The 26,336-nt window shown below is 39.6% G+C and overlaps 1 protein-coding gene across 4 annotated transcripts in view; it reads left to right on the top strand.

Moving 5' to 3' along the window:
• SMARCC1 (SWI/SNF related, matrix associated, actin dependent regulator of chromatin subfamily c member 1) overlaps positions 1–26,336 on the top strand; it is a 177,755-nt gene that overhangs the window by 94,253 nt on the left and 57,166 nt on the right. For all 4 annotated transcript variants that reach the window (XM_043587288.1, XM_043587289.1, XM_043587290.1 and 1 more), the window contains exons 20-21: positions 5,258–5,516; positions 6,228–6,389. In XM_043587288.1, the coding sequence (XP_043443223.1) occupies positions 5,258–5,516; positions 6,228–6,389 (421 nt within the window). The remainder of the gene's footprint in view (positions 1–5,257; positions 5,517–6,227; positions 6,390–26,336) is intronic.

Here is a 26,336-nt window from a genome sequence, read left to right as displayed (position 1 = left end):
CCGAGCCACACTGAGATACACTGGACCTACTGATAGCTCATCTTCCTTCCTTCCTTCCTTCCTTCCTTCCTTCCTTCCTTCCTTCCTTTCTTTTTGAGAGAGAGAAGGAGCAAGTAAGCAAGGGGCAGAGAGAGAGAGAGAGAGGGAATGAGAATATCCCACAAGGGACAGAGAGAGAGGGAGGGAGACAGAGATAGAGAGAAGCAGGACTCACCCAGGGCTTGTGTTTTGCCCAAAGCGGGACTTGTGATGGTTCATGTTTCTGTATTGCTTTTAATTTTGTTTTTTGAGTTTTTCCAACAGTTGTATTTGGTTTAAGAAGTTTTAGTGGTGTATTATTTCTTTTTCTTTTTTACATCCCTCTTCTCCTTTTCCTTATTCTGTCTTCTCAATATCTCTGCATTAAAATTCAAAAAGATTTCTTCTTTTTGAGTTTTTACCACACTTTAAAACAAAATTATTTATTTTTGAGAGAGAGAGAGAGAGAGAAAGAGAACGAACGGTGAGGGGGAAGAGAGAGAATCCCAAGCAGGCTCCAAACTATCAGCACAGAGCACAATGCAGGGCTGAAACTCACGAACTGCAAGACCATGACCTGAACCGAAACCGAGAGTTGGATGCTTAACAGACTGAGCCACCCAGGCGCCCCAAGTTTTTACCACTATTTTGATGTACTCTTATCTACTCATTTGTTATCAGTAATATGCAGAGAGCTTCTTTTCTGAACCACTTTTTATTTATTTCAGGACTGTTTTGTCTAGTCATATTTGCCCTGGACATTTACTTAATGTGTTTAAAGTTTTTAGTACTTGGCAGGGAATATACTTTCATGTTGCTTTGGGCTTTAGGGAGTAATTAGTTGTACAGCACCAATTGGAGTATCGTTCTTACCAGTTCTTTTTCTTTCTATACATTGACACTCAAAATTTTCTCTTCTATGTTTAAGAATAGTGAATAGAGTGAGAACAGAATGGCTGAGCTGCTGTTTATCCTGAATATATTCAAGAAAACCACAGTATCCTTACACAATAGTGCATTTTTTTCCTCCTGCAGGTGGAACCTGTAGAGTGATTGGTTTTTCTTTTAAACATGCAGTTGAGGGGCGCCTGGGTGGCTCAGTCGGTTGAGCGTCCGACTTCGGCTCAGGTCATGATCTCACAGCTCGTGAGTTCGAGCCCCGCGTCGGGCTCTGTGCTGACCGCTCAGAGCCTGGAGCCTGCTTCTGCTTCTGTGTCTCCCTCTCTCTCTGCCCCTAACCCACTCGCATTCTGTCTCTGTCTCTCTCAATAATAAATAAACATTTAAAAAAATTAAAAAAATAAAAATAAATAAACATGCAGTTGAATCAACAGGTGTTGTCTCTGCTTACACAGAGGTGCCCCAGCAGCATTGCTTACCACTAACATCTTCTATTTCTGTAGTTTATTTATTGATAATTAATAACTTAAGAATATGAAGCCAGATGAAAATTTTTTTTTAAATTTTTTTTTACATTTATTTAATTTTGAGAGACAGCACAAGTGGGGGAGGGGCAGAGAGAGAATGAGACACAGATTGGAAGCAGGCTCCAGGCTCTGAGCTGTCAGCACAGAGCCCGACGCGGGGCTCGAACTCACAAACCGTGAGATCATGACCTGAGCCGAAGTCAGACACTTAACGGACTGAGCCACCCAGGTGCCCCGAGATGAAAATTTTTTAAAGGATTTATAACCAAATGACCAAAACCAGTCAATTTTTTCCTAATAAATAGATAAATCTGGAAGATGCATTAAGGTTTATTGTTTCCCCCCCAATCATATCATTTTATTAGACAAGTATATCACACAGGCAGCACCCCAACTATTTTATATTATTTCTGAGACCACCTGCTTTTATTTTAAAAACACCTTATTTGATATGGTCTCTCATCAAAACACACACAGCTCTTCTGTGGAATGCTGCAGATTATTATCTGTGATTTTGTTTAGTACAATGTTTTATTACATATATTGGAGGCATAGTTTCAGCTTTGCAAATAACCAAAATAGAATCTACACACTGGATGAATAAATGGAATTTGAAAAGACCTTGAATGAATTGGTAGACATGAAGGCTATATAAGGCTTTCTGTTAGCTTTTTGAAAAAATACATTGCATAAGATCAAGACTTATTTGAGTAGATTTCATTTGTAAGATGTGTGAGGAATTCCAGGGGTTTCACCTGAAAATGTGTCACCAGTTTAAGTCACAAAAGGCTGATAACTCAGTCTTCTGAGCAGTTTGACATTGCATTGACAGATTCAGGGTGCCAGAATGGAAGAAGAAATGTCAGCATTCTATTTCATAGTGATTAAGGGGGTTTTTTAAAGAGGCTTTTACAATATTAAGTCCTCAACTTGTAACAGTTGTCTTCCTGGTCATTATAATTGTCCCTGGGCTTGAAATTGACAAGACCTGAGTCTGGGAGCTTATTGGTTCCTCCCTTGTTAACTTCAGTCTTTCTCCTGCCTGCTTTGTTTTCTCATGCCTTGTGTTTATTTTCCCTTAGATGATTAGTGGACATGAAATCTTGTACCTGCAGATAAAATCCATTAAGGTTATTAACGTTTATCACTGAAAGAGTTCCCCACGTTTTTTGTACTGGCTAGATTACAGAAGCAGTAGCATTGGACGATACTCCGTAAACAGCATCTAGTTTTGCTCGTAGTGTGCATGTCCCTGATACACCTTTCCTTGATATGCTACCCAAGGAGTTGTTTTTTCTGTGTAATTTTGAATTACGTTTTAGATGAGTATGTCTTCCAATTAAAAAAAATATTGTCTTGAGGAAGAGCCCTTTTTTACAGGTTTTGTGTGGGGTTTTTTTGTTTTGTTTTTTTTTACATTTGGAGCCATGGGAAACACAAATTCCTTTCCTGGTCTAGTCCAGTTTCCTGTGGTCACGTTCAGCAAATTTTATTGGTTACTGTGTTTAAGGCACCGCGGCAGACTCTGTAGACTGAGATGGCTAGGCCATAGTCTTTGCAGGTAAGGGATTCAACGGAAACAGGTTAAAACAAAAAAATGAGTGCAGTGTCCTCAGCTTCACGATTGGAGCCATACCCAGAGCACAAGACAAGTACATAGGGATGGCTGTGTGTCAGGCTGGGTGGATGAGACTCAGTGCATGGCTTCCTGGGAATGGGACAGCTGTATTGTTGGCTCCAGTATATGATATTTTGGGTACAGAGCAAAGTGTCCACAGGCACAATGACTAGGAAGACTATTTCTGGATATTCCTAGAACATGAAAGAGTAGTGAGTAGAGTGGAAGAAGTAGGCATAGTCCCGATCCTACGTGGACTTCATTCAGTAAGATAATAACGAGCAAGGAAATAATTTTAGGCAGGAGAGAGACAGTGTCATGTGTGAAACCTAGTTCACTCTGGCAATAGGAAGAAAGATAAATTTAAGGATAGAGAGAGATGGGTGATTCTGAGAATGCAGGTAAGGAGCCAGCTCATAGCAGGAAGAATGAAGGTGTTTTATACTCCTGTAAAATGTCTGCTAATTTATCAGCCTTCCTCCTCCTTCCCAGCTAGTCTGTCGCCATGTTCTGTTTGAAAACATGTCTTTGATTCCCTGTTATGTAATGCTGCCATTAGTGCCCAAGCTCGGAACGTCACTCGTTTCTCAGCCTTATGCTTTTCGGAATGCTCTTTGTTGATTTTTGCATGTCAAAGGGTTCCTTAGCTTTATTCTGGAAAAAACTGCCTGAACTTTCTTCATGAGGAAAAAAATAAAGGAAGAAATTTTTTTTAAGTAAATTTCTTTGAAAAGTCTGTGATAGAGTATCCTAAGAAAATCTCCCCATAATCAGATACATAAGGTGGTCCCTAAAGTTACACATTTCTGGCCCAACGACCTTAGTGAGAGAAATTGATTTTTATTTTTTGTTACATTCTAGGTCTTTTTTCTAATGCCTTCTAGAACTACCTGAGGCCACTGGCTATCCAGAGGAAACCCAGAATTAGCTTTGTTTTTTCAAGGGATTTAAGAAATAAGATCATTCTCTGGTGTGGGTTTTGAGGAGTCTTCTACCACTGCAGCAAAGAAGGCAAGCCTGGGTCGGCAGTTGGAGCCCTGGGTTAGGAATTCACTTACGTAAACATGGAGAGAACCATCGTCATCACAAGCTCAGCTCACAGTGTAGCTCAGCAAATCAAGCTCTAGAACAGGATTTTTCAGCCTCCCACAATGAACATTTGGGCCAGATAGTTTTTTGTTGTGGTGGCTCTTCTTACGTGCATTAAAGAGAACGTTTAACATCATCCATGGTTTCTACCCACTAGATGCCAGTAGCACTTCCTCAGTTGTGTCAACCCAAAATGTCTGCCTACATTGCCAAATGTCCCCAAGGAGGCAGAATTGCCCCTGGTTGTGAATCCTGTGAGAACAGCAGCTTTGGTTAGCTACTGAATAGGTTCTTACCCAGTTAATTCCTCGACTTTCTTTGTACCACGTATTTCTGATTCTCTTTACAACCTTCTGTCCCTCTCCCCCTTAGAAACTGCTTTTACTCTTTTTGAGGGTTTTTCAGCATTTTTCTCTGAAGAATAAATTTTTAAATTGGAAATTTATATACTTCATAAATTTTAGCCTCAGTTTCTTAATTTCTAACAATAAAGACTTGGAGTTTGAATGGGATTGTGTTGAACCTGCTATTCTGTTTGGAGAGAGTTGACATCTTAATAATATTGGGTCTTCTAATGGATGAATACAGTATATCTCTTCATTTATTTAGGTCTTTAATTTCTCTCAGCGTGTTTTTTTTTTTCAAGCATGTTGTTCTTACATATTCCTTATTACATTTGTTCCTAGTTATTTCGGTTTTGTGCTATCTTAAAGACTTTTTTCCTATTGAAAACTTTTCATTGCTTATACATAGAGAAATATAATTGAGTTTTTGTTACCTGTCTATCCTCTGACCTTGCTAAACTTTATAGTTTTAGTATTTTTCTGTAGACTTACTAGGATTTTGTATGTAAACAGTCATGTGTGTATTCGTGAAAGACACTTTTTCTTCCTTTTATATATGTGTTTTTTATTTTTTTGCCTGAGATTTAATGTAATTAGAAAAGCAATCAAATCTGCCTATTTTCTTACGTAAAGTATAATCATTTTCATTATTATTTTTTTAAACCCCGAACTGTTTTTAAGAACAGTCATAGGCTTTTGATATTGTTACGTATTAGTTCCTTGTTACCTGATACTAAAGCACCTGGATTTTTCTGTTGTAGGCCCTGGAGATGTACAAGGATGATTGGAACAAAGTGTCAGAGCATGTCGGAAGTCGTACTCAGGATGAATGCATCCTCCACTTTCTGAGGCTTCCTATTGAGGACCCGTACCTTGAGAATTCGGATGCCTCCCTGGGGCCCCTGGCTTACCAGCCTGTCCCTTTCAGTCAATCAGGAAACCCAGTCATGAGTACTGTTGCTTTTTTGGCATCCGTAGTGGACCCTCGTGTGGCATCTGCTGCAGCAAAAGCAGCTTTGGGTATGGACTTTCCTGAACCGTGTTATCAGCACAGTAGTTTCAGATAATAGCCTAGTACTTGCCTTTATATATGTGTTGTCTCTGACTGGCAGGTTATCAGCTGCTATGTTTATTTCAGTTAGCAGAAAGTCAGACATTACCTCTTTAAGCTACCATATTAAAGAGTATTACAACATTTTTAACTAAAGCACTTAAAATTCATAGTTTTAAAATTAAGAGCATTTATTAAGAATTGGAGGGGCAAAACAGTTTTTTGTCGTATATTTTATGATTCATTTGGACTTTGACATAACCAGCAAAAGGAACCATTTAACGTTGTTGGATTTTATTACAATTAGAACTTTGTCACACTATAAACTCTTTTTCAGCTTTCTGGTTGTTTAATCCTTGCTATTTTCTTTACTATCAATCTAGCTTGTAGAGTTAGGTTAAGTTTGGGCAGAAATTTTGATTGTTACAGACAGAAATTTAGAGATCTTTGTTACTTACACAGCAGGATACTGCGACACATAAATTAAAATGTACAATCTTAGAATTTCATCAGCATATGTGACTACCTCATTTGGCATTCTTGTTTTGCTGGAATAGATAAGCCTGAGCACCCAGAAAGGTCAGTGCTTGTAAGACACTAATGTGTCAGAGTCCATAGTGGTCTATGTTAAAGCAAATATTTGCACACTAGGTCACACTTGCATTTTGATTCTTGTACAGAGGAGTTTTCTCGGGTCCGAGAGGAGGTACCACTGGAATTGGTTGAAGCTCACGTCAAGAAAGTACAAGAAGCAGCTCGAGCCTCTGGGAAAGTGGACCCCACGTATGGCCTGGAGAGCAGTTGCATTGCAGGCACGGGACCTGATGAGCCAGAGAAGCTTGGTGAGTCACAGCTGTCCCCAAGGGCAAGGGTAGTAGATGCTGTATTTTCCTCTCAGCTTGCTAAAATAATTGGGTTTGTTTGTGCTTAAAAGCACAAAAGCACAACAAATTGATCAGTATCAATTTGTCCTTAAGATTAACATTTGATTTTTTTCTCTTATCATTTTCTGTTATGGTAGATAGAATTTAAAGGCTGTTTCAGAACTGTTAATAACATCACAGCTGTGAAGTATTTGATGCCAGTTTTTAAGATTTATTTATTTGTTTGTTGGCTGGTTGGTTTGTTTAAATAATCTTTATACCCAGCATGGGGCTCAAACTCACAACCCCGAGATCAAGAGTCACATACTTCACCAACTGACTCAGCCAGCTAGGCACCTCGTGATACCTGTTTTTATTTATTTATTTATTTATTTTTATTTTTATTTTTTTTAAATTTTTTTTTTCAACTTTTTAAATTTATTTTGGGACAGAGAGAGACAGAGCATGAATGGGGGAGGGGCAGAGAGAGAGGGAGACACAGAATCGGAAACAGGCTCCAGGCTCTGAGCCACCAGCCCAGAGCCTGACGCGGGGCTCGAACTCACGGACCACAAGATCGTGACCTGGCTGAAGTCGGACGCTTAACCGACTGCGCCACCCAGGCGCCCCCCTGTTTTTGTTTTTATTTATTTGTTTGTTTGTTTATTGTTTATTTATTTTTGAAGGAGAGAGAGCATGAGCCAGGGAGGGGCAGAGACAGGGAGAGACACACAGAATCTGAAACGGGCTCCAGGCTCTGAGCTGTCGGCGCAAAGCCTGACATGGGGTTCAAGCTCAGAACTGTGAGGTCATGACCTGGGCCAAAGTCAGACACTTAACCAACTGAGCCACCCAGGCTCCCCTCATGATAACTGTTTTTAGATCTAGCTTTTGAGCATATAGACATAAGAATACTGAAAGGACTTCTGTGATTATTTCAATTTATAAGTTGCTGGGTAGGTTTAAGTTCATTGTTGTTTTTCATTACTTTTTAATTGAGGTAAAATTCATATAACATAAAATCCTCCATTTTAATCCTTTAAAAGTATAGAATCCGGTTCACCGTGTTGTATATCTGTCACCAGTATCTAATTCCAGAACACTTTGATCACTCCAAAAGACAATCCCATACCAATTAAGCAGTCATTTCCCATTTGTTTCTCTCATGAGCCCTGGGAACCACTAATTTGCTTTCTGTCTCTATGGATTTGCCTATTCTGTATGTTTACTGTAAATGGAAGCATACATTATGTGGGCTTTTGAGTCTGACTTCTTTTACTTAGCATAAGGTTTTCAAGTTCATCCATGTTGTAGTGTAAAATCAGTACTTCATTCCTTTCTGTGCTGAATAATATTCTTTCAGTGGATATTCCATTTTACTTATCCATTTATGAGTTCATGTGTATTTGTACTGTTGTCACTTTTTCACTATTTTGAATAATGCTGCTATGAACGTTGACTGCTGTTTTGTGAACATAGTTTGTTCGATTTTTGGTAGGAATGGAATTGGTAGTTCTATGTTTAGCTTTTTGAGAAACAACTCAACTGTTTTCCATAGTGGTTGTACAATTTTAGGTTTTCACCAGCAATGTATGAATGTTCCAACTTCTCCACATCCCCACCAACACTTGGTTCCCCCTCCCCCATCCTTTTAAAAAATAAACCACAAGTGAATGTGAAGTGGTATCTTGTGGTTTTCATTTGCATTCAATTTGTGGAGTGTTGCCATCTTAACAGTATGAAGTCTCAAAATATACAGGATGCCTTTCCCTTTAATTAGGTCTTCTTTAAGCATTGTTTTGAAGTTTTTAGTTGTATGTTCTTGACACATGTTTTATATTTCCTTTAGTTAAATTTATTTCTGTGTATTTTATTCTTTTGAATGCTATTGTAAATGAGATTATTTTCCTGATCTTGGGAGGAATGCATTTTGTTATTAAGTATGGTGTTAGTTGTTGGATTTTCCTAGATTCCTTTTAAATCAAATTTGGAAAATTCTCTCTATAATTTGTTGAATGTTTTTATCCAGAAAATGTGTTGGAATTTGCCAATTGCTTTTTCTGTATCAGTTGAGATGGCCATGTGGTATTTTTACCTTATTCTTTATATATGTTGTATTAATTGATTCCTGCCTGTTGAGCCACTTTTGGGTTTCTGGGATAAATCCCACTTGATTATGGGAATTATAATATTCCATTGGATTTAGTTTGCTTCTAGTATTTTGTTGAGGATTTTTGCACCTATATTCATAAGGGACATTTGTTTATTGCTTTTCATTTTTTGTGGTATTTTTATCTGGTTTGATGTCAAGGTAATACTGGCGTCCAAGAATGAGTCAGGAATTGTTCTTTATTTTATTTTTTTTGAAGAATAGGAGAATTATGGATGTTCAAGTGTTTTCTGGAATTCACATGGGAAACCATCAAGTCCTGATTTTTTTTTAAACTGTATTCACATTTCTATTTATTTATTCATTCATTCATGAGAGAGAGAGAGAGAGAGAGAGAGAGAGAGAGAGAGACTCCCACGAAGTGCAGAGAGAAGTGGGAGAGAGTGTGGAGCCCAGAGCAGGGCTCCAGCTCACACAGTGAGGGGCTCAAACTCATGACCCATGAGATCATGACCTGAGCTGAAGTTGGATGCTTAACTGACTGAGCCAGGCGTCCCATGGGTTATTTTTGTTGTTATTTTGTTTGGTTTTGTTTTGTTTTCTAAGAACTGATTCCAATCTATGTACTTGTTGCAAGTCTGTTTAGGTTTTCTATTTTTTTTTGAGTCAGTTTTTATAGTTTGTGCCTTTCTAGAAATTTGTCCATTTCATATACATTGTCTCACCTATTGGCCACACACACACAGACACAGACACAGACACACAAACACAAATCATAACAACCAAAAGTGAAAACAATGCAAATGTCCATCAGCTGATGAATGGGTAAACAAAATGTGGTATTAAAATGGAATATTATTCAGCCATAAAATGGAATGGAGTATTGACATATGTGACATCACGGATCATCCTTGAAAACATGGTATGTAGAAAGAAAAACAGAGGAAGGGTGCCTGGGTGGCTTAGTCCGTTGAGTGTCCGACTTCTGCTCAGGTCATAATCTCACTGTTCATGAGTTCGAGCCCCGCATCAGGCTCTGTGCTGACGGCTTGGGGACTGGAGCCTGCTTTGGATTCTGTGTCTCCCTCTCTCTCTGCCCCTCCCCTGCTCATGCTCTGTCTCTGTCTCTCAAAAGTAAATAAACATTGAAAAAAAAAACAAACAGTGAGAGGAGAAAATATATTATTTAATTCTAATTATATGAAATATAAACAGGCAGATTTGTAGAGACAGAAAGTACATTAATGGTTGCTTAGGACTAGGAGGAAGAGGCGCACAGGAGGATGATAGCTAAAAGGTATATGGTTTCTGTTTGAGGTGATGGAAAGATTTTAAAATTTACTGTGGTAATGGTTGCACGTATGTGGGAATATACTAAAATTCATTGAATTGTACTCTTTTAATGGGTTGGTCATATGGTATATGAATTATATGGCAGTAAAGCTTTTTTTTTTTCACAATGTCTTTTTACATTCCTTTTTATTTTTGTAAGTTTGGTAGTAACATCCGTATATTCATTCCTGATTTTAGTACTTTGGTCCACTCTTGGTTTTTGTTTTTGTTTTTGTTTTTCCTTCATCAATCTAAAGATTTGTCAATTTTATCTTTCAAAGAACCAACTTTTGATTTCAGTGATTCTTTCTATTGTTTTTCTATTCTCATTTATCTCCACTGTAATCTTCATTCTTCCTTCTGCTTCTTTTTGCTGAAGTTTGCTCTTCTAATACTTCCTTACATTGGAGGATGGGATATTGATTTGAGAAATTTATTAATGTTGACTTCCATATTAATATCCCTCTCAGCACTCCTTTTTACTGCAATCCATAAATTTAGACATATTTCATTTTCGTGTTCATTTTTCTCAAAGTGTTTTATAACTTCCCTTTTGGTTTCTTCTTTGACTTGTGGGTTGTTTTAAGAATGAATGATTTAATATATACCAATTAGTGAAGTTTTTAGGTTTCCTTCTGTTACTGATTTCTAATTTTATTCCATTGTATTCAGAGAAGATAATTTGTGTGGTTTCTATCTTCTAAAATTCACTGAGACTTTTGTTGCCTAATACATTGTCCTGGAAAATATTCCTTTTGCATTATGCTATTGTTGAATGGCATTTTCTGTGTGTGTTTGGTGTGGCTGGTTTATAGTGTTGTTCAAGTTGTCTATCATTTTTCTGGTTGGTCTTTACTTTATTGAAAATGATGTCTTGAAATTTCCAATAATTATTGAACTATCTATGTTTCTTCAGTTCTGTCTGGTTTTGCTTCATATATTTTAAGGCTCTGTTGTCAGTTGCATATATTATCATTGTTCTATCTTTTTGGTGGATCGGCCCTTTTATCATTATATAACCGCTTTTTCTCTTGTAATCTTTTTTGCCTAAAAGTCTCTTTTAGTGGATACTAACATACCATTCCACCTCTGTTTGGGTTACTGTGTTTGTATGAAATATCTTTTTCCATTAATTTACTTTTCAGTCTATTTGTGTCTTTGGACCTAAGATAGGTCTCTTATAGACAGCATATTGTCTGTTGGATTTTAGGATTTTGCAGACTTTGATTGTACCTTTGGTTCTGCCCTGTAGAGGCATAGGACTTTCAAAAGCTATTTACCTTCATTAGCTCTGAGTTCTCTCATCTGTGATGTGAAAATGATGATTAAGTACTCTCTATAACATATTGCTGTAGCTATGCCAGTCTTTGATATTGGACAGATGACATTTTTGCTATTAAGGACTTTACTCATCTATTTTTATTTAATTTATCATGAGAGCAGTAAAATTTTAGTAAAGTAGCTTCTTAGCAGTACCTGGCTTCTCAAATGGCAGTGTTCCTGTAGGTTAAAAGAGGCTAATTTTCACACCAAGTAAGATATTTTGTATAGAATTATCAGTAGTTGATTCCCAATGTTTCTTAACCAACTGAGCCACCCAGGCACCCGATTCCCAACATTTCTTACATTGTGCATTAATATTTTTCTTTTCATTCATTACAAAACAGTTTCTTTTTGTTTTAAGGTTTATTTATTTATTTTGAGAGAAAGAGCATGAGCAAGGGAGGGGCAGAGAGAGAGGGAGGATCCCAAGAAGGCTCCATGCTGTCAGCTTAGAGCCTGACATGGGGCTTGGTCTCTCTCACTCACCGTAAGATCATGACTTGAGCTGAAATCTAGAGTTGGATGCTTAACCAACTGAGCTACCCAGGCACCCCCATTCTGAAACAATTTCTGATGAATAACTCAAGCTAAACGTTTATTGCTGTCAACCTTGCCTGATTCCATCTCTGTCTCAGTCACATACAATTTATACACTTAGACTTCAGCTACAGTCACTTTTTTTTTTTTTTGGTCTCTTACATTCTTATAGAATAAAGGTAATGTGAAGTACAAATTAAAATTGCTGGGCAGTACTCCACAGATGATACATTTGCCTCCTGGTGCTCTGTTCTGGGTGGTTTGAGTCGACATCAGTGAGGTCTCTTCAAACTTAAAATTTTATGGTCTCCATGGGTTTGCATAGGTCCTTCCACTATTGTTCCCTCTGCTTTCTTAAAAGTGTCAGTCTTGCTGTCACATTTTGTAGATAATGTCTGGGAACAGATTTCCAGATTTATCAAAAACCTCTCACTCTAACTCTAAGTGCAAATTATTGACCTGTTCTTAGCAGAGTATGTACACTATTTCTTAGTTTGAAAGCTCACTTATTTTTGTCTTAGATAGATACCCAAATCAGCAAGCCAAGCCACATCTCTGTTGCTTTTTATTGATTCTGCACCAGCAGGCAGTGCCCAGCTCAGGCAGGGGAAGCCTGAGCCTATTGAATGCCTGGGAAGTGTGTCACTTTCCTCGACTTTTTTGTGGTTTGGGTTCATTTGTAGGGTCTTTTGGTTCCCTGTGGTCATGGAATTGAAAAGGATTGGCACAGCCTTCTTAATTTGATTCAAAGAAGTTTCTGTACTATGCAAAATGAGGGACATGTTTTTACATGTAAATCTGTTTTTAAAATTTTGGTAGGTGATACCCTAGAGAATTAGTGGTTAAAAAACAGATTGCAAACTTAGCTATTTCTAGTTTAGCAGGATTTAAGAGGACAAAAACAAAATCTAGTAACCTCAGTCTGACCCAGTAGTGAATGTATGCTTTTCACAGTGTGCAAAGCTTGGATCAGACTGCTGCAGGTAGCACTGGAGGTGACAGGGGATGATTCTTTGAATGGCATGAAAAGTAAAATTCATTCATAGTGTCTGGAAATAGCCTATCAGATAACTTCTCTGATTTGCAGTGGATACTTAACTAGTTGCAGCAACAGAATTTGAGTCCTTTTACCATTTAGTAAGGCATAAAGAAAATACCAGCGTAACATGAATGTTTCGGGATGTGTTGTAAATAGAATTCTATAATTTAACACTGACCTATGATAGTTAATGTGATTTATATTGAGCTGTGACTAATAAAATAAATTAGGAGATAACAAATGGTTCTTGCTGTGGACTTGGCTCAACAAAATTATGTGAAGTTAACAGTGTACCTCCTTTCCTTCTCATTCACATTTCATTTTTTTTTTTAATTTTTTTTTTTTAACGTTTATTTATTTTTGGGACAGAGAGAGAGCATGAACGGGAGAGGGGCAAAGAGAGAGGGAGACACAGAATCGGAAGCAGGCTCCAGGCTCTGAGCCATCAGCCCAGAGCCTGACGCAGGGCTCGAACTCACGGACCGTGAGATCGTGACCTGAGCCGAAGTCGGACGCTCAACCGACTGAGCCACCCAGGCGCCCCCTCATTCACATTTCAAATGGGGAGATAGAGGAAAGAAAGTACAGTAAAACCTTGGATTGCAAGTAACTTATTCTGCGAGTGTTCCACAACATGAGCAAACATTTCTAATAAATTGTAACTTGATAAATGAGTGATATCTTGCAATATGAGTAGTACGTGACACCGAACATCACACAATTACAATTGAGCCAGTGGTTCTTTTTTTTTTTTCCCCCCCAATATATGAAGTTTATTGTCAAATTGGTTTCCATACAACACCCAGTGCTCATCCCAAAAGGTACCCTCCTCAATACCCATCGCCCACCCTCCCCTTCCTCCCACCCCCCATCAACCCTCAGTTTGTTCTCAGTTTTTAAGAGTCTCTTATGCTTTGGCTCTCTGCCACTCTAACCTCTTTTTTTTTCCCTTCTCCTCCCCCATGGGTTTCTGTTAAGTTTCTCAGGATCCACATAAGAGTGAAACCATATGGTATCTGTCTTTCTCTGTATGAGCCAGTGGTTCTTGAAATTCGCTTTGATACACAAATGCTTTGGATTACAAGCATGTTTCCAGAAGGAATTATACCAAGCTTTACCTATATCAATTTTACATAAATATTTATTTATTTATTTATTCATTCATTCATTCATTCATTTTTTGAGAAGGAGAGAGAGCGTAAGCAGGGAAGGGGCAGAGGGAGAGAATCCCAGGAAGCTTCTGTGCTGTCAGCACAGAGCCCGATGCAGGGCCTTGATCTCGTGAACCGTGATAACATGACCTGAGCCAGGATCAAGGGTCAGGACACTTACCTGACTGAGCCACCCAGACACCCCTCAGATTTACATTTAAACTGACACTTGGTATAACAAAATAGCACCTTATCACATAGCACGCTGATTTGAAATAGAATGGTGTAGGATTTTTCTTATCAAGATGATGTACTTGAGTGGGAGGTTCACATACTGTTTATTGTGATATTTATTTTACTATGTTCCCCATGTGTTAACTTGTATGTATTAACAATGGTAAATGATAATACAGGAAAAAATAAGTTTTCTTATGAAATACAGGACAACTCTTGGATTTCTCCCATTAACCTATCTAACTTCATTGAGAGTTTGTATTGGGGGGAGCGTTTGGTAAAATGAAAGTAAAAATAGATGAAGGTCTGAAACACCTCTTATTTTCATTTAAGAAACGAGTGCTCGCTTATCAGGAGGGGCTTGTCTGTCCTCTTTCACTCTAGTCATTTACCAGTATCTTCTGACGTCTCTAAATTTGTGTGGTCTTTTGTTTTTGTTTGGTCAGAGACCATTCTAGGAATAGAAAAAGTAATACTGATATTTGAGACCTCTTGCATTTACCTAAAATTATTATCAGGTTTTATTTGCCCTGGGTTATAGGGGAAGGTAAAGGAAGTTAAGATAAAAAAAAAAAAAAGAAGAAGAATTCTTAAACATTTTTCAGAAGGTGCTGAAAATCATCATTTCTTTCTGAGTATCTATATCCGTGACACATTATATAGGAATTTTCTGATTAATCCTTTGAGTTTCTTTTCTGGATAACTCTTTGGAGGAAGCAGTATTGTTTTTATTGTAAAACCAAGAAAGAAAGTTTTTGGCAGGTTACATAGACTTGTGAGAATCGGAGCTACATTTTGAACCTAAATCTCTGATCCTAAAGCTCACCCTCTTTTTATTGTAGCATGCTGCCAGAAGTAGCATATGTGGTGCGTCTGTGCATTTTTCATTCATTGAAGAAGGATTATTAAAGACTTGATAGCTCCATCATACTGTCCTGCCTTACATCCTATGAGAAATATAATGGGGAAAGACCCAGACCCTCTTATAAACCTATAGGAGCTGTATAAGGAGACAGGCACATGTACCAGGAAGAGCAGCTGGATGATTCATCTCTACAAGATCAAGTGCTAAGAAACCCACGGCAAAATTTCATCAGAGTGATTCAGTGTATGAGCTTATACCGCATAAGCATTCTTGAATGGGAGGTCCGTCTTAAGCTAGACTTTTTTTTTTCTTTTAACTCATAGGGATAAATAAGACTGTAAATGTGTTATGTTACTGTGTTGTTTCATTGTGTTTTAGATGCTAGGGTACTGTTGACCAAAGCAGACCAAAATCCCCACCTGCAACTGCAAGAATTGTTTGTTTGTTTGTTTATTCATTTATTTAGAGAATGTGCATGCGGGGGGGGGGGGGGCAGAGAGAGCAAATCCCAAGTAGACTCCTTGTGCTACAGGGCTCTGTCTCACAAACCTCAAGATCATGATCTGAGCCGAAAAAGAGTCAGAAGCTTAACTGACTGAGCCACTCAGGTGCCCCAGGATTGTATCTTTTCAAGGTGGAAGATGAAATATATGGTATATAAAAACATAGATTGTGTAAATTAAATATAAATATGTAGAAACAGTTTGTTGGTTGATAAGTGGTATGGTACAAATTAAAGCAGGGTATGAAGATAAATTGTGAAGTGTGTGGAATTGCGATTTTCAAGTAAAGGTCAGGGAATATGTTATCAAGAAAGTGACATTTGGACGAAGCTGTAAATGAGGCAAAGGAAGGTCAGAGTGCTCTAGGCATTGGGAGCAATCAGTGTACAGATAGGAGATGGGAGCTGCCTGGCATAGTTGAGGGATAGCAAGGGGGTATCATGGACAAGTAGCTGGATTGCACTGAGGAGGAGGTCATGGGAAATGATGAGGGCCTCGTGGACCACTGTAACATTTTAGTTTTTACTCTAGGTAGGGTGGAGCCAATGGGGGGAGGAGGTTCGAGCAGAAGAGCATTAGTCTGACCTGTATTTTTAAAACTCATTCTATTAGGCTGAGAATACCACACATCTAGGAGTTGTTGATTTATTTTCCAAATAACTTATGTAATATATTTGAAAATCAAAGATTTTTTTTACTGTATTTAATTTTTTATTTAATGTTTATTTATTTTTGAGAGAGAGGGAGACACAGAATCTGAAGCAGGCTCCAAGCTCTGAGCTGTCAGTGCAGAGCCCGACATGGGGCTTGAACTCATGAACTGTGAGATCATGACCTGAGCTGAAGTCGGTTGCTCAACCAAGTGAGCCACCCAGGCACCCCTAATTTTTATTATTTTTTAAAGTTTACTTATTTTAAGAGAGAGTGTGTGCGTGCACAAGTGGGGGAGGGACAGAGAGGAGAGACAGAATTTCAAGCAGACTCTGTGCCATCAGTGCAGAGCCCGATTCAGGGCTCTAACCCACTGAACTGCAAGATCATGACCTGAGCCGAGATCAAGAATTGGATGCTCAGCTGAGTAAGCCACCCAGGCACCACAAAAACTTTTTTTTTTTTAAGTTTATTTATCTTTGTGTGTGTGTGTGTGTGTGTGTGTGTGTGAGAGAGAGAGAGAGAGAGAGAGAGAGAGAGAGAGAGAGAGAGAAGGACGGAGGGAGGGAGGGAGGGAGGGGGAGAGAGGGAGGGGGAGAGAGAGAAAGAGAGAATGAATGAATGAATGAATGAGAATGAGAATCCCAAGCAGGCCTGAGCCATCAGCACAGAGCTCAACTCGAGACTTGACTTGGGGCTCAGTCTCTGTGAGATCATGACCTGAGCTAAAATCAAGAGTTGGACATTTAATCAACTGAGCCACCCAGTTGCCCCCTAAGAAAACTTTTATTAAACACATTTATTAGATTTTTCTTTAATTAACATGGGGTCTAAACAAAATAGCCTTTCTAATAACGTGTTTACTTGTAGCCAAACAATACTGAAATAGTGATTGTAGCACAGTGATATTTCATGTGCCTACTAGTTAGGTTCAACTTTGCCATATTTATCTATCCAGCAGTCTAAATGATTTTTATTTTATTGTTTCTGGTGAACTATTTCAAAGTAAGTTATAGATACCATGATTCTTTGCACTCTAGATCGCTCAGCATGCATCATCTCCTAGGAATAAGGACGTTTTCCTGTATGATTGTCGTAGTGCAGTGCATCTTAGTCCCTTTTTTGGTTGTCCGTCCTTCCCCCAGGGAGTTGGAATTTACATGCATGTTCAAGAGTCTGTCAAAGACTTAACCTTGGTAACTTTCCATTTCATGATCTCAGGTATTGGTTTTCTTTATTTAATTTTTTGCTACTGTGAATTGATTTATGTATCTTAATCCTGGCTTAGAGAAATTTGAAAGATTGTGTTAAATGATGTTTATTCCTTACAGTTGACTATGTATGCTCTAGGGATATTGAGTCACAAATAGAATATTCAGAGAAGATTCTTTTATGTCACTGAGTGGATTGTCCACCAGGTTCCTTGACATCCTGTGGAATACAGGACTCCAAAGAATGCGTCTTGAGCCATTTGTCACAGTTCTGTGTGGAGGAACCCAATTAATCACTTCTGGTTTTCACGAAGGATAAAAACTAGTCTCTAACCCATCAGGAGATTAAGAAGAACATCTTGAAAGTGATAATATTGAAAGGGTCACTTTCTCGGAACTGAAAGCCCAGAAGTGACTGTTACAGTTCTTGCCTGAGATACTATTCATCGCTTATAAATAGCCTCATTCTTCTCACTGTGAGGACTTCATACCATTTTACAAATCAGGCACTTCTAAAACACCATGCGTGAAACATGCGAGGCTAGTGAACCTAAGAAAACAGTAGAACAGTATTTGATCATCAGACTTCCATCATGTGGAGTGGCTTCTCTCTTCTCTCTGTCAAGGTTCTATTTGAAGGGCTCTTTCAGACCTATTTCAAGAGGCAGTGAAGGATAGAGTCAAACTTCTGAGGAGCTCATAATTGGACACTTAACATCTAGGGACTAGCTCATACTGGCTAGAATTTAAGTGACTTGTCTAATGACCCATATTTACTAAATGGTAGGATACATATTTTTAGGGAGAAATTGGCTTCCATTATGTAGTACAATTATGTAATGCTTTTGGGGGACTTTATCAAGTTAGGCTTTTTGGTTACTTGTTAGAGATCTCTTGCTGTGGGCTACTATATAGGACATAAGTAGATCCTCTATTAATTGGGACTGTTTTTTTGTGATGAGCTACACATACGTGGAAAAAATCATTCTGTGTTGGGAGGATTGGGGATGTAATGAAGCATACATAGTATTAATTGTTCAAGGGGGACTGGACTTGGGAGATGCTGTAAGAGTTAGCACAAAGAGACATGTAAGTTTAGACTGGGGAAGACTTCACAAAGAAGGGATTTGAGCTGAACGCTGAAAAAGATTTAGGAGGTCACTGAGCCATATTGGAGCAAGTATTCGGTTCTGTAGGACAATGTGAGCAAAGGCACAAAGATGGTAACAGAAGGTTGTACAGAGGGTGGGACGTGTAAACCAGGTTAGCCTCAACCCAGAGTTCAAATAAGGACATGGAGAGATCAGATGCGCAGCTAGATTGGAGCAAAGTCACAGAGAGTGACAGGGTGATGCAAGCTTGGACTGTATATTGGCAGCTCTATGGAATGCTTGGACTTTAATGCAGAGAATGACACGATCAGATTCCAGAAGGGTTGAGTGAGTTCCCACCATGGGCCTTATTTTGTTCTTCCCTGAGAAGACAAAATCTATAGGACTAGCAGTTCTCAAGCTCTTTTGGTCTCAGGACTTCTTTATATTCTTTACAAATAATGAGGAACCCAAAATGTGTTAATTTATTTGAATTCTATCTGTTGCTATTTACTGTATCAGAAGTTAAAACAGAAACTTTTAAACCAGAACAATACACAGGTGCACGTCCGCTGTAGCTGACATCATCATGTGTCATGCAGCCTCTGGGAAGCCACGTTCCACATTTGTGGGAGATGAGAGTGAAAGGGAAATAACAATCTTTGTGTTGTTATAAAAATAGTTTTGACCTTGGGGACATTTCCATGACCAGGGGAGGGGGTTTGGTACCTGGCCCACACTTTATGAATCACTGAATTAAACACTTGTCCTTGAAGGATATTCCATTAGGGTGGGGAGACATTGTAAGTAGGTGGGTAAGGTAGGTAAGAAGGAAGGAAAGAAACGAATACAGTTATAGAAAGAGGCGCATGTGGAAGAAACACAAGTTCTGATTGGGTCAGTTAGGGAAGGCTTCACAGAGGAGGTAACCTTTTAAACAATAATGAAAAAGGAAAAAAAGGATGAACACATTATTATTCTGGAAATAATGCCAAGAAGTCTGTGGGGAGCAGGTACTGTGACCAGGTGCAGCTGTATAGATGTGGGGGGGGGGGTGATTTTGAAGGGCTTTTACCTCATGGAAATTGAAAAGTCCCCAGGGAAGAGAAATAACAGGATTCAGTCTATTTTAATTTTTTTTTTAACGTTTATTCATTTTTGAGAGAGAGAGACAGAGCATGAGCGGGAAAGGGGCAGAGAGAGGGAGACACAGAATCTGAAGCAGGCTCCAGGCTCCGAGCTGTCAGCACAGAGCCCGACGTGGGGCTCGAATTCACGAACTGCAAGATCGTGACCTGAGCCGGTCAGACCCTCAACCGACTGAGCCACCCAGGCGCCCCGGATTCAGTCTATTTTAGATGGGGCGCCTGGGTGGCGCAGTCGGTTAAGCGTCCGACTTCAGCCAGGTCACGATCTCGCGGTCCGTGAGTTCGAGCCCCGCGTCGGGCTCTGGGCTGATGGCTCAGAGCCTGGAGCCTGTTTCCGATGCTGTGTCTCCCTCTCTCTCTGCCCCTCCCCCGTTCATGCTCTGTTTCTCTCTGTCCCAAAAATAAATAAAAAACGTTGGAAAAAAAAAGAAATTACCTGCTGACAATTTACAGATGACGTGCAGGAAATAGAAGAGTTCCCACCAAATCATCGTTATTTATTACTTTTGCAAGCATTTTGTTCTGTCCTCCACACTAACTTTCCCAGTTCTTTCAACTCTTTAGGAGATGGTTTCTAGATCTCCTCATTCTGGTTTTGCTGGCAGTATTATCCTCACTAGAGCAGGAAGCACTTGATGGCAGAAGCTAGGAAAAAGATATGGTGCCCATGAAGGACAGCATTCTGGCTTGGTGATGGGAGGAGACAGAAGCTCAGCTCTCTAAGGATGAGAGCAACACATACCCCTCAAGCTAAAGCATGTTTGGGGGCACAGAGCAAACGTGGAGGCAGAGGACCGGAGCCAGTTGTGATATCAGTGCTGCATCTGTGGGAGACAGGGCAAGGGATAGAGTGGAACCAGACTGGCAGTACCATTTCCTGTTCCTAGTGTCTGAAGATACTGCTGTCACGGATGCCAGCTAATTTACCTCTCATCTTTGGTTGAGGTTCATTCAGAAGTTCAGTAGGTGTATAGTTATCCATTGCTGCATAATAAATTACCATAAAGTTAGTGGCTTAAAACAAGATATATTTATCTCCTTGCTTCCGTGAGTCTGTGCCACAGCCTTACTGGGTCCTCTGCTGAGGATATCATAAGGCTGCACGCAGGGTGGTGACTGGTCTGTGTTCTCATCTGGAGGCTTGACTACTGAAGAATCCGCCTCCATGTTCACGCCTGTTGTCAGAATCAATTTACTTCCAGGTGTGGGGCTGAAGGTTCCAGTTTCTTGCTGGCTGTCAGCTGGAAGCTGCCCTAAACTACTAGAGGCCACCCGCTGTTGTTCACCATGTAGGCTTCCCCAGTGTGGCAGCTTGCTGCATCAAGCTGGCAAGGAGAGTCTAGAGTGAGTGTAGTAAAAAGACAGGATCTTATATAAATGAAAATCCCATCACATTTGCCTCACACTCACGGGAAGGGGATTGTAAAAGGATATGAAAACCATGAGTCAAGGATGAACAGGTCCACCCTAGAATATGACCACCTTGGTAGGCATTTTCATGGGTTCTGGTCACATCCCCTATTTGCCACTGTCCCTCAATTCCCAACATTGAAAACTGAGAATTTGAGAGTAGACCTCTCCTGAGTATCTTCATTCATAGGCAGAACTATCACAGCATGAATTTTTCTGTCACAGGTCAGCAGACATTTCTATAAAGGCCCACATGATAAAAATTGCAGGCTTTTGCATACCGGCCTCTGTCATAACTACTCAGATCTGCCTTTGTAGTGCAAAAGCAACCATAGACCATATTTAAACAAAGGAGTGTGGCTGTTGTTCTAATAAAATTGTATTTGCAAAAATAGGCAGGAGGACTATAGTTTGCTGACCCCTGGTAGGTCAGATTGGTCGGCTATCCCTGACCCATTAGTAACATTTTAAAAGAATGGGACAAGGGCATGTGCTTCTGTAACACTCCTTGACCCTTTACAGGAAAGTCAGAAGTCACATGGGGAATAGTCTAGTTAAGAAATGGGCAGAAGACATGAATGGGCATTTTTCCAAAGACATCCAGATGGCTAATGGACACATGAAAAGATGCTAAACATGACTCATCATCAGGGAAGTACAAACCAAAACCATGATGAGCTACCACCTTACGCTTGTCAGAATGGCTAAAATTGACCACACAGGAAACAACAGGTATTGGCGAAGACGCAGAGAAAGGAGAACACTTTTGCACTGTTGGTGGGAATGCAGACTGGTGCAGCCACTCTGGAAAACAGTATGGAGGTTCCTCAAAATGTTAAAATATAAAACTACCCTATGATCCAGCAATTGCACTCCTAGGTATTTACCCAAAGGATACAAATATAGATTTGAAGGAGTACATGCATCCCAGTGTTTATGGTATCAGCAATACCCAAACTATGGAAAGAGCCCGTGTCCCATCGGGTGTTGAATGGATAAAGAAGATGTGTATGTGTGTGTATATCTATATTACTTAGCCATCAAAATACACGAAATACTGCCATTTGCAATGATGTGGATGGAGCTGGAATGTATTATACTAAGCAAAATAAGTAGGTCAGAAAAAGACAAATACCATGATTTCACTCGTGGAATTTAAGAAGCAAAACAGATGAACATATGGGAAAGGGGAAAAAAGAGTTGGGTGGGGGGCACCTGGGTGGCTCAGTTCATTAAGCGTCTGACTCTTGATTTCTGCACAGGTCATGATCTTGAGGCTTGTGAGTTGGGGCCCCACATTGGGCTCCACGCTGACAATGAGGAGTCAGCTTGGGATGTTCTCTCTCTCTGCCCCCACGCTGATCGCACTCTCTCTCTCAAAATAATAAACTTAAAAAAAAAGAGGAGGTGCCTCGGTGGCTCAGTTGTTAAGCATCTGACTTTGGCTCAGGTCGTGATCTCACAAATTGTGAGTTCAAGTCCCATACTGGGTGAGCTCAAGCCCTGCTTCCGGTGAGCTTGAGACCTGCATCAGGTGAGCACGAGCCCCGCTTCAGGTAAAAACATGAGCCCTGGGTGAGCACCGCTTCTCTCTCTCTCTCTGCCCCTCACTTGTGCCCTCTTTCTCTCAAAAAAAAAAAAAAAAAAAAAAAAAAGAGGGAAGCAAACCATAAGAGACTCTTAATGATAGAGAACAAACTGAGGATTGATGAGGGAGGTCGGTGGGGGATGGGTTAAATGAGTGATGGGGCTGGGGCGCCTGGGTGGTGCAGTCGGTTAAGCGTCCGACTTCAGCCAGGTCACGATCTCGCGGTCCGTGAGTTCCAGCCCCGCGTCAGGCTCTGGGCTGATGGCTCGGAGCCTGGAGCCTGTTTCCGATTCTGTGTCTCCCTCTCTCTCTGCCCCTCCCCCGTTCATGCTCTCTCTCTGTCCCAAAATAAATAAAAACGTTGAAAAAAAAATTTTTTTTTTAAATGAGTGATGGGTATTAAGGAGGGCACTTGTTAAGATGAGCACTGGGTGTTATATATGATGAATCACTGAATTCTTCTGAAACCAGTATTACACTATATATTAAATAACTAGAGTTTAAATAAAATTTTGAAAAAAGAAAATCAGCTTCCAACAACCAAAAAAAAAAAAGTCACAGGAACCGGAAGTCACAGATGACATACCAGATTGGGAAGGACCTTTGGAAATTCAGGGCAGAATGACAGCTCTCTGTTGTTGTCACTGAGGCGGTGCCAAAGGCCACTGCAAGGGCTTATGCTAATAGATAAGTCTGGGGTCCAGCCTACTGTATTTATTAATAATATTAATATTGTTGAGTACTTACTATGAGGCAGTTATTAGCATTTTGCACGAAATAATTTAATCGTTAGCACTATGAACTATTATTATTCTTTTGTAGATAAACAGAATGAGGCATTTGTCAGCTAAGTAGCTTGACCAAGGTCGTTTCAGCTAGTAAATTCAGAGACAGGATTCAAACCGAGACAGTCTGGATCCAGAACTCACCCTCTTCTTCTGGAGCAGGGGCTAGGAAATTTTGGTTCTTGGGCCAAATCCAGGTTGCCACCTGTTTTTATTTAGCCCAGAATAAATAAGAGTAGTATTTACATTTTTAAATGATTGGAAAAAATGAAAAGAAGAATGTTATTTCTTGACACGTACTAACTATATGACATGCACATTTCAGTGTCTGTAAAGTTTTATTGAAACACAACCATGCTCATTCGTCTTCAGGCTGCTTTCATGGCTGACTTTGTGCTCCTGTGGCAGAAGTGAATAGTTGCAGCTAAGACTTACACAGCCTGCAAATCTGAGCATAGTTACTGTCTATCTGCTCTTTACAGAGCCCTTGCTCTAGCATAAGGTCTGATTGTGAGCTATGATGTTATTTTCCCCTAGCGGACCGGGCATTCCCCTCATAGCTCAGTTACAAGTCAAAGGAGTTTTTATTTTTTCCTCCTTTTTATGTTGGGCGCATGGTCCACTGGTTTATGTTAGATGTCTACTTGCTTAAGTTGGGATTTTTATTTTATTCATTCTAGTATCCTCTTCATTTATCTTTGCAGACATGGGTCATACCACACATTTGTAGGGAAAGATTTCCAACCATCTAGTTTGTAGACATCAACAAGATGACATGGCATATGTGAGGGACTGCAGCCTCTTAAGCATTTACAGTTCCAACCAGAATTCAGACCAAAGAGAAGCTGTTGTTTTGCGTTTCTTTTTCCAAGATGTCTGAAAGCAGCTTGAAAAAATGTTTTGTAGGATAGAAACCACTTTACATACTCCTCCACATAGCATCTTGAGGAATACACAACTCATAATTAACTCTTAATAGATGTCTTGTTAAAGGTCTGAGTGCTTGTCTTAGAGAAGGTATCTTTAACTGTACCACCATTATGTGAATAAATATTAATATTATGTAACTGTTCATCTTGGACTCCTAGCTAATTAAAAGAGTTAATACCAAGTTGGACTTGCCTTACAGTAGACACGGGGAGTGTGTAATCTTTTAGAATCTGGAGCTGTAGGTTGTGGGTAGTTATTTAAAAGCAGATTATCTAGGGGCGCCTGGGTGGTGCAGTCAGTTGGTTGAGCGTCCGACTTCAGCCAGGTCACGATCTCGCGGTCCGTGAGTTCGAGCCCCGCGTCAGGCTCTGGGCTGATGGCTCGGAGCCTGGAGCCTGTTTCCGATTCTGTGTCTCCCTCTCTCTCTGCCCCTCCCCCATTCATGCTCTGTCTCTCTCTGTCCCAAAAATAAATAAACGTTGAAAAAAAAAATTTTTTTAAGCAGATTATCTTTTTTGAAAAATACTGCATTTCTCCCACATAATACCCAGTCTGTAATTAAGCTGACTAAGCAAAGGTGGCCCAGTGCACGTTCAATTAATAGTAACTTAGGAAGTTAGGGTGTTTTGTTGTGTTTTTGTTAACCCCACCTGTGTTTGGTTTTTGTTCACATCTCTTCATTGTTAATATTTGAATGTGTCTTAATGCGTGTTACATATTTCATCTGAACTAAGAAATAGAGCATTCGCAGTAATTTTCATCTCTTTCTCCCTTATCTTCTCACCTTCCTGCCGCCAGCACTAAAAATCCTAAATTTTGAATCTTGTTCTACTACTTTTTAAGTGACTTGTATCACAAAGAAAAGATGTTCTTGGGGCGCCTGGGTGGCTCAGTCGGTTAAGTGTCTGACCCTTGATTTTAACTCAGTTCATGAACTAACAGTTGTGAGATTGAGCCCGTGTCGGGCTCCGTCCTGGATGTGGAGCCTGCTTAAGATTTTCTCTCCCTGTCTCTTGCGCTCTTGCCCCTCACTGCCAAAAAAAAAAAAAAAAGATGAAAGATGCGCTTAACATGTTAGGTGTAATTTTGTTTGTTTTTCAGCTTTATAAAACATGGTTTATTTAGACTTCTGAGACTTTGTTTTACTATTATGTTTTCAGTGCGTATCCATGTAGTTACATTATCCACATAGGCACAGTTCATTTATTTCCACTGCTGTAAAATATTTTGTTGTGTGATTACAGCCCTGTTTAATCATCCATTCTTCTATTACTGGTGGGCAGTTTGGTTTGTTCCTGTTTGTTCTCAGACACGTGTCCAACCTTGTACGTGCCCCACAGGGCACCACTGCTCCTTGACGTGTGCTTGGTGGACTAGTTGCCACAACTGAGACAAGGAGTTGGAGTCACTCAGTCCTCCGTTTAATTCGGGTATCGCTTCTTCATAAGGCAAATTTTTTGATAAAGGAACGTTAGTGCATTGAATATTTTGAACATCGAACCTTGATTATTCTTGTATAACTTGTTTTGTTGTGGATCAATCTGTGAGTTACAGGGTTTTAGGAAATTCTGGGTTTTTTCCCCAAAGCAAGTGTATCACTTGACACTTCATCCAGTAACACTTGATCATACACTTCTAGTGTTAATCTCTGCTGATAGTAGTAGGTATAAAGTGACATTCCATTGTGGTTTTATTTATTTATTTAATTGTCTTATAAACAACATTTATGTCTCTGTTCTGGAGGCTTGGAAGTCCATAGTGGTTTCAAATTACGCATCTCTGTATAACTGATCTGAGTATCTTCTATTTACTGGGCATACATATATCATTCTGTAACACAGCTATTTTTGTTATTTGGTCACTTTTTAATAGTTTTTTATGATTTCCTTTAGAAATCTTAACTGTTGATCTAGTTGCTGTACTGCATGTGTTTTCTACCATTCGGTTACATGTTCTTTCCTTTTGGCATCTTTTAATGAAAAGAAATCTTTAATTTTAATTGACTGAAGTTAGTCCTT

This window comes from Prionailurus bengalensis, chromosome A2 (genome assembly GCF_016509475.1).
Source record: "Prionailurus bengalensis isolate Pbe53 chromosome A2, Fcat_Pben_1.1_paternal_pri, whole genome shotgun sequence".
NCBI lineage: Eukaryota > Metazoa > Chordata > Mammalia > Carnivora > Felidae > Prionailurus > Prionailurus bengalensis.
This window is presented reverse-complemented; position numbering and strand designations above follow the sequence as displayed.